We start from the raw sequence: 9,451 nt of genomic DNA, 5'->3' as shown, positions 1-9,451 counted from the left end.
AACATATATTCAATGTAAAAAATACATCTATGTGTTTTACATATTACAGCATACATATACATACATCATCATAATGTGCATACCTTATAAATATTACGAAAATATGGCTATACATTACTTACTATAGGTCTGCACTATATGAATTAAAACTATACGGTAAACCAAACCTATATGCCATTTTAAAGCAGCAGAAGGTAGAAATGGAGCAAATATGATTAAAAAAAGTTATTTTATCCTAACAGAAGTGCATGAGACCTGTAATCTGAAAAAAATCATGTGCCTCTGTGTCCTCCGGTGCTCCTAACGGGATCTGCAAGATTTCACAGACCGGAGGAAAACAACCAATCAGAGCCGAGCTGGAGCCTTGCCATCTCTGAGCAGCTGTTAATCACTCACAAACTCCGATCAAACGGTCAAACTAGGCAGCGCTGATCAAATATGAATCAATATTATGTTACGTTAATGCCTATTTCTCGCCTCAAATGTTTTCAGAATCATCTTTTAGTGTTGAGATCAGTTGAGGAAATACCAAGCACCACCCACCAGCCGTAGCACACTTTCTCATTTTACAGCTAAACAGTACACTACAAGATGTTCCTAGTCTACAGACTTCTGCTCCTCCTCATGGCTCTGTTAGTTTTTTCTCAGGACACTTGAATTACAATATGCTGAAAGGTTGTTATGAAATTTCTGCCCAATGATGCCAAAAATATTCTGCCTACCCATGCATTAAGTAACGCCACTTATGTAGTCATTTTAACCTAAACGTTGACCTATTTGTTACATAACTCCCAAGTACTTAAAGGCACAGTGAGCAGGATTTGATGGCAATCTAGCGGTGAGGTTGCAGATTGCAACCAACTGAAACTTCTCCCGTGTGCCAAGCGCGTTGGAGAACTGCAGTGGCCAACGAAAAAACGCTAATGGTCCTCTCTAGAGCCAGTGTTTGGTTTGTCCATTCTGGGCTACTGTAGAAACATGGCTGCCGTTTCCTTGAAGAGGACCCGCTCTATATGTAGATATAAACGGCTCATTTCAAGATAACGAAAACACGATTCTTGGTTTCAGGTGATTATACACTAATGAAAACATACTTATTAATATTATATTGAATTTCTGCTCATAGATCCCCCAAAATGCTACACACTGCTCCTTTAAAAGCATCACTGTGGAGTCAGCTAATGATCAGTTGAGGCGGCAGCAGTGTCCTCTGATGGCACTCTGCCCTGGCACCTCATTTCCATCACAGAGCGAGATGGCAGCTCACACGTGCACACTTGGCTTACATAATTCAGTAGCTCAGCCGTCATGAGCTCTACAGCTGGGATGTTATCACCCTCTCAGCTGACAGAGCGGATGAGCGTCACAGCGGAGGCTGGGGGACATTAGATTAATGAGAGGTCAGACACAGCTGGAACATCTATTAATTTCTCTTTATTTTTATATACAGATAGAAAATGTTTGGCACATTTCTGTTTAAAGTACATTATATATATATTTTATGGCTCTATGACCAGTTACTATTATACACTGATAAATTGAAACCCAAAAGGCAATCTTGGCACTTCTTCACATTCATCAGGAAACTCCACAGCGAACCGAGACAAAGCAGGAAAAAAGTCTGATGTCGTCCGTCTTTACTGTGATGCCGTCACCGCTCGTGTTTGGGCATAATGTCTCCTCTGTCCACCACGGCCATACCAGGCCTATTCAACTCCTTAGGGGATACGTCTGCGTAAAACTCAGCCACCACGGGGCAGTGATCTGACGCCACGCCGCCCCATGACCAGTTGTCTGGGATCCAGGGGTTCGTCAGGCCTTCCCGCACTACCATGCAGTGGCCTGTTGGAGGAAAAGACACAAAGAGAGGGGAAGTCAGTCAAAAAGGAAACCAACCTGGTGTCCTTCATGTGGGGGAAAACGGTTGCCATGATTACAAGATCAGTTGGGTTGAGTCAGACTTAAAGTTACTACGAAGAACTTTCATTTTGTGTTGATTTTGGTGGTTACGGTGGACAAAAGCGGTAGTGCTTCCGAGCATCAGAGTCCCTTTAGAAAACCTCTCATTTTACTGCAGTAGGATCTGACAGTCTGCACCGCGTAGTCTTGGTTTTGGTTCTCCCTGGCCTCCCTTCCCTCCAGTGGGCCCAACAATACGGCTTGAGCATCCAGCAGCGGAGGAGGCAGGTCGAAGGTCGAAAGCGGCTCATATTATAGTGGCATCAGTATTAAATTTAGACTGTTTCATAAACAGTAAAAAGTTCCTCACACAGTTGCTGGTCTACCGCTGCCCCAATCTTTTAGTTTGTTTGTGTTATTGTGTGACTTTGATTAGTTCGGATTCACCAAAGTCACACAATAGCACAAACAAAGTACCCAATCGAGGCAGCGGTAGACCAGCAACTCCTTTGTTCTGCGAGGTAAAATTACCATTTTTGTCAATGGAGCCTGGTGACCTAGGCGAGAGCATAGATGGATACAAATAATTCAGTTCCCTGTCGGAAAGGACTGCCTGACGGCGAGGTAAAGTGGTGAAAATATTCTAAATATAGCGTACACTTAAACTTATGATATTGATTGTTTTAGGTGGCTAAAATAGGTTTTACTGCTGCCCCCCATCCACAGCAGTACATTGCTTTGCTCCTGTGCTGGTAATCCTGTCTGTTTCTCCAAACTGGAGGCATGCCGACCGTCATCTACTGTAGGTAATACACTGACTATGGATAAGTACCTCAGACAACCCTTCTTCCAAAAATCGGAACTATCCCTTTAACTTTGACTTGTCAGGAATGACTGAAGACTTGACTTGTACTTCTCTCAAATTACTTTTTCCTCTTATAGCTTGAGACTCTAATTCTATTTGTCTCGATTAACTTTGACCCAAGACTTGACTTGTTATGAATGACTTGAATGACCCATACAGCAGCACCTACCAGAATAGATCTTCTTGAGGGAGCGGCTCACCCAGATGTTGTCCAGACAGCGGGTGCCCTGTGGTGAGCGGGTGCTGATGTTGGTGAACTGTGAGGACGGTATCAGAGCACAGAGCTTCTCCTTTCTCAGGATGTCCAGCTCTGAGCTCTGAGCAGGGGAGCCAAAATCTCCCAGCACCACCAACTCCTTCTCACCTGCACAGAGACAATGTGGAGAGAAAATAGGATGAAATTCTCATAATTCACCTCCATGCAGAGACGGAGGACTGAATGATCTCATGTGGTGTGATATTTTTACTGGTCCAGTCTGACGGACTGACCTTTGAGTGTTTCCTGGATGCTGGGGGAGAGGTGCGGACACTTGGCTTCCTCTGTGTTGTGGTTCTTGCCGTTGGACTCTCCTGATGCAGCTGTGGCCGGCATGTGGACGTTCACCACCGTCAGCTCGTATGAACCAACCTAGTGGGAACAATCATTTGATCCTGGTCACAATCCAGTTGGCAACAAAACAAAACACAGAGATATATGTATGCCTGTGTTAAAAAATGTGTTGTTGCTATGACTAATTCCTGTCAATAGTAAAACCATTGTTTACAACCCGTCTGATCCCTGACTGCCATGTTTCTTGCTCTGTCTGACTTCTTTTTAGCAATGTCTTCAGCAATTACTTTGGTGAGTTCAGAGAAATGATTAACAAAACGATGGAAATAAAACCCAAGTTGTAACTAGAATGGCACTCGGAGAGCGCAGACCTCCGCCAAGGTGCCTGACTTTAAAAACAGATCACAGATCACAGCTCACAGCTGGCGGTACCGTGAGGTGGTCGGCTTATTATTCGGCGGATGCCTCTCTCATTCAGCAGCCTTGTTATGTCTGCCACACATCCACACACGTATCTCTCTGCTCTCAGAAGGAAGGAGACGGGGTCATGTGTCATCAACGCGTCATCAGTTACAGCTACACTGTGGTCTTAATGCTCAGGCTGATCGGAATCCCTAAAAAAATTACTGAATCCGGATCATGATCTGGATCGCCATCAAAATCTAATGGATTGTTCATTGTGCCACAGCCCAACCCTCAAAAAAATGTCATTCAAATCCATCGCAAACTTTTGGAGTAATCCTGCTAACAGACAAACAAACAAACCAACGCCGGTGAAACATACCTCCGCCTAATAAACTGGAATTATCCTCAAACAAAACAAAAAGATTATTTATGATTTTCTAAACTCTGAAATTCCTGTCATGTGTAATGACGGTTTATCTAACTACAGTAACTTATGGTACAATAAAATGTGTTTTCATAATGACAAAATATGGCATTATTAACACACAATAATGCCACTACTGGAAATAGTGCAAGACTTTGATATTAAAGTGGTGATCATTTAAATAAATGTCTGTTAATTCACTATCTATCGCCGGATGAGGTAACACAATGGTGATTGAGCCTAAAGGGGTCAATTATTTCCTGACCTATTTATTAAAATAACAATATATTGTTTTAAAACTTGAAATGACTCACATGGAGACGCACAAATCATTCCTGCTGCTGTGAGATAGCTACAGGTGTTTGATAAACCCAGAAGAAATAATCCTACAAACAGCTGAAAGCAAAACTTCATCTCATTTTAACAGAATGGATTACATTTAGTGGCCCGGGAAAAATGTCTCCTTTGTGATGTTTATGGAGTAATATGTTGATTTCCTTCCCATTCTTTATTGTAACATAACATAAAAAGACCTTGATATTATCATTGAATACATTTGTCTTTATCAAACATCTGAACGCTACAATCTGTTTTGGGAATCAATGATTACTTACAGAGAAATGAGCCAGGTAGGGTCGGGGGTAAGTGTGATTCCCGTTGCCATTGACAACAGGAGGCTCCAGGACTGCAGCATCCTTCAGGTCGATACCAGACGAAGCGTCCCACAGGAAGCCAGAGTAGCTCACTCCCTGGAACAGGAGGATCATGGGAAATGGAGTAAGATAATTGTTTTTTCTTAAAGATTATTGTACTGCCCTGCGTAAATAGCCTCAACACCATTACTAATGAATGGCGTATGACCACTTGTGAATACGTAATTCACTGCGTCACATGGCCATCAATGTGAACTACCTCCGGGCTTACCGAACTGTAACAAGCTAAGCCGTGATGTCCTGAATTTAAGGCAGAATCATGACTATTTGCACGTCCGCTACAGAGACGAGCAAGAAAGCACATTTAATGAAACGCAAAGTTACATCAATTTCCTGATCATGGCTTAATTGGATTATTTTCTACAGTGCTGTACGAGCCCTGAGGTCATTCTCAGGTGGGTAACAGCAGCACACTGCAGTTCATTTCACACAGAGAGATATATTATAGATATAAGATCAGCTAACGAGACTTAGTCACAGCTATCAAACTGCTACATTTTCTGCTTATTAAAAAGAAAATATCCATTAAGATACTTTAGTGATATCTGTGGGGGAAACGGCTTCTTTGCAGCAGTGAAGACTCATAATGCAGAGATAATGAATAAGAAATGACTGAATATAGTGTGTGAGAGCACCGAGACATACTAAGAAAAAGAAAAAGTTAAATACAAACACTTATACAGCATGAAATAGAAAACTGTAAGTATGAAACTACATGTTGTTTCTCTCACGGTACACATCCCTCATGTGACTCGTATCTTTTTATTGGTAATGAGAGAGGGGCAAGCGCTGCTTTTTACTTTCCCCACCCAGATTCATCCTACCGGTCTGGAGGTTTGAATTGACGACCTTCCGGCCACGCAATTTCCTCTCTATAGGTCCAGACACACCAAGTCGACATCAAAGAACTAGCAGTGATGAAGGCCGACTGTTGCATCGCCTCACGTCGCCTTTGTCTCGGCTGATAAGTTGAACTTGAACACACCGCGAAGACTACAGTCGACGGTGTTGGATTTATTATGTACAAAAGTGCTTACAATGACCTGAAATAACCTGACTGTTGGATTTGTTGTGAATGGAGTGATTGCGAGGAAAGGGAGGAGGCAGGTGCTGTTCTTTTTGCAAGGTCAAAGAGAGGAAGGAGTCAGAAGGAGATAACAAAGAAGAAGATATGCAGCAGAAACATCACGTGCCATAAGCTCATGAATATTAATATTGTGTAAACCATGAATAGGCTGGATCAGGGATAGCTCGGGGTTCAGACTTCGCGAACTGACCCATGCACTGTATGTTGTCAGGGACACGTTGATTGGATCCAGATATCTGTAAACTCTTTTATTTTACTTATGCAACATTGATTGTTCGGAATAAATTGAATCATTATGCTTCAACTCATCTGTTTGGAAATTCGCTTTGTCACACAAGATTAACCAACACGTAACTGGGCCTTGACCTCTTGGAGGTAGAAGGCCAGTTCCTTCAACGGCCAGTTACCATGAACAGAACGTTCTGCTCCTGCGTGAGAGGAAATAACTCTCCACACCAGCAGGTGGCGGTAGTCTGTATTTGTCATTAAAAAAGGGAAACCTGAAGACTGCGGATATACAAGCCGTTGTTATGATACGTACATGAAAGAAAGCGGCGTCTGCCGACCATTTACACACCACTCTCACTCACCACTTAGCTTCATTCCAGATGTTCGTGTCGCTGTGAAAGTATTTGTGTATCGGAATGATCAGATGAGATAAAGATGAAAAATGAGAAGAGCCTTCTGTGTGACTTTACCCGTTGGCTTGCTTTACTCACTTCCGTTTCTCTTCTTGTGCACTGATTCGTTTAAGCTGAACAGCCAATCAGAGTGATTTCTCTCACCGACGAGCTCCGCTGCCGATTCAACATGCTGAATCAGCCGAAAAAACTCCGCCACGGGCAGACTAGAGCCGACGATGTGGGACGCACCGCAAAAACTAGGACGACAGACGCTCACCGACGGCCCCAAACTGTCCAACAGCCGGCTTGGTGTGTCAGGGCCTTTAACCTTTAGGCCACCACTGCCCCCCCTCCTTGTTTTCTTGTTCCCTAACGAATTTTTTACAATTGTCTCGTATTCACTGTTTTGTTGTTTTGTCTTTTGTCTTGCAATACAAAATAACAAAGAAAAAAGGAGAGAGAGAGAGAGAGAGAGAGAGAGAGAGAGAGAGAGAGAGAGAGAGAGAGAGAGAGAGAGAGAGAGAGAGAGTCTGAAAATGTGCACCATTATCTCCACATTTAAGCGATATCAGTCGTCAAAGGTAAACACAGCAGAGCAGCAGCCGTTTTCTGTCTCATGACGTTCAGTGTAAATCTACTCTTTATACAAAACAACTAAAGATCGAGGTATCAGAATGGCTGCCGTACCTTGCCGGGGTGTCCAGTGGGTTTCTCAGACACGACACTTTTCCACAGCCCTCGTGGCCATTTCCACTTCCGTACGCTGGCCAGCGTTCCTTGGTTTAACTCCACACAGAACTGCAAACATAAATCAGAGAGAGGACATCTTGTCAGCATTAGTATGCACAGATACCACATTTAGTGGTGTTAGTTGCACTTCATTATTTGGCACAGATGTAAATGCTGATTCTAGTTGTAGTTCTGCTGACTTTAGCTTCTGTACTGTGAGTATTCCCCAGTGATACGGGATATTTGAGCGGTGTACAGTTACAAGAGGGATTTAAATCGAATACTTCGCATTTGATTGGACCGCTAAAAAGTGGCTGGGCTTAGGATGTAGCTCGATGCTGAACTACAGAGGACTGTTGGCTCCACACACACCTGCCTTGTTGCTAAAAGTTGCAGATTGATGGATGGATGTCATGATATTATTGGTTGAAATTGGTCGATACTAGCTTATGTAAGCACCAGGGGGGAAAAAGAAACCCAATACAGCATCGTATCGCGATATTTTGCGTGGCAATATTGTATCGATACACGGACGTCAAGTATTGATCTTTTCTTATATAAACTATTAAGCTCTTAACATTGCGCCGGACACTTATCTGTCTTTCACTGGTTGTAGCGGACTCAGTCTTAAAGCTAGAGTGAAGATACTGGTATCATATAAAACTCGATTGGTACCAACCATCTCTTATTAGCTTGTCAGGAAGAACGCTAAATAACGCTCCAAAGTTACGCTAAATTGGAAAAAACTGGCATGGCCGTTTTCAAAAGGGTCCCTTGACCTCTGACCTCAAGATATGTGAATGAAAACTCTGAGATGAACAGAGTGAAAACTGTATCTTATTAGATAAAACAGATGTTGACAAACTGCATCATTTGCAGTTGAAATAAAGGTAATAAATCGCAATATATCTTATCGCAATAGCATATCGTGAAATGTTTAAAATCGCAATAAGATCGTATGGTGATTATCGTGATAATATCGTATCGTGGGGCCTCTGGTGATTCCCATCCCTAGTAAGCACACATCATATTTTGTTTTACAGGGAAAAAAAATATTGGATTTTGATATAAAAACATGAAGAAATAGATTTTTTGTGAATTTTTGTTTTGCATATATTATTAAATAGGTGCTCAATGTACTACAATTTCCTTATTACTGCTTTCAGAGCAGCTCTACTAACGTATGCTGTTTTATTGCTAAAATTCAGAACTGTGCATTATAAGACACCAGTGCCAACTAAGGACACTGAGTTGATAATTATGAGAATCAGAGTTTGGTATAGCTATAAACACATAAAACCCCCACAGGGGTTTGAATACATCAATAGACACAGTGGTTAACTTAGATCTTCTGATTTTTATCTGATAATTAAACGCCAACACGACTTTATCCCTGCTTCTAATCAGTTTTTAATCATAAGAGCAGTTCACATGACGTGTTGTACTTTATTTTAACACTTGAGGGCAGATCATCTGGTCATCAGCAAAAAGAGGTAACAGTAACAGGCACTGAACAACAATACAGAGTTCAGTGAACTCAAATAGCCTCATCTGACAGAGGAAATACAGCGAGAAAGAGGAAGCGTCACTGAGAAGAGGGCTGGACGAGCAGCGGTGTAATGTTCTGGAGAACAGGCGAAGGTAACTTGAAATGAAATAAGTAGGAGAAATGAAAGGAATGGAGGGAACTGCACAGAACAACATGAAGGCTCAGGTTGCTGCTCTGGAGGACATGCTACCGGCTCTAAATTTAACCTGAGAGGCTCCTTTGGGACACTGGGAGAGTCACAGGAACCCCACCTAGTGCACATACGTGACCTCTCCATGGGGAGGCCCACGCTGAAATGACACCTATTAATATTTAAAGTGACAATCTGCAAAATTGTAATAATAAATGTCAAGCAGAAGTCTCACAAAAATGTACATTTGCTAAAGCTGCTAGCACAAACTGAACATAACATTAAACAGTTGACATTTTAACATACGTTAACACAAAGTTATTCAACATGTAAAACATGTGAAGAATACCTGTGTTTTAATATTTATTTATTTTCATTCATAAATTAAAAAATAATTTATTATACTTTGGATTATTATTATTATTATTATTATTATTATTACCTTTGTTTTTGAATAGTTTGTTTTTCAATTTACAG

The 9,451-nt window shown here is 41.8% G+C and overlaps 1 protein-coding gene across 1 annotated transcript in view; it reads right to left on the bottom strand.

Moving 5' to 3' along the window:
* Positions 1-1,419: 1,419 nt before the first annotated feature.
* The window catches only part of eepd1 (endonuclease/exonuclease/phosphatase family domain containing 1), a 34,433-nt gene continuing 26,401 nt past the window's right edge, over positions 1,420-9,451 (bottom strand). The window contains exons 4-8 of the mRNA XM_074613974.1: positions 7,254-7,364; positions 4,758-4,892; positions 3,254-3,392; positions 2,934-3,128; positions 1,420-1,842 (exon numbers count right to left, since the gene is read on the bottom strand). Of these exons, the coding sequence (XP_074470075.1) occupies positions 1,652-1,842; positions 2,934-3,128; positions 3,254-3,392; positions 4,758-4,892; positions 7,254-7,364 (771 nt within the window). The 3' untranslated portion in view covers positions 1,420-1,651. The remainder of the gene's footprint in view (positions 1,843-2,933; positions 3,129-3,253; positions 3,393-4,757; positions 4,893-7,253; positions 7,365-9,451) is intronic.

The sequence above is a fragment of the Sebastes fasciatus genome, chromosome 17, assembly GCF_043250625.1.
Source record: "Sebastes fasciatus isolate fSebFas1 chromosome 17, fSebFas1.pri, whole genome shotgun sequence".
Lineage (NCBI taxonomy): Eukaryota > Metazoa > Chordata > Actinopteri > Perciformes > Sebastidae > Sebastes > Sebastes fasciatus.
This window is presented reverse-complemented; position numbering and strand designations above follow the sequence as displayed.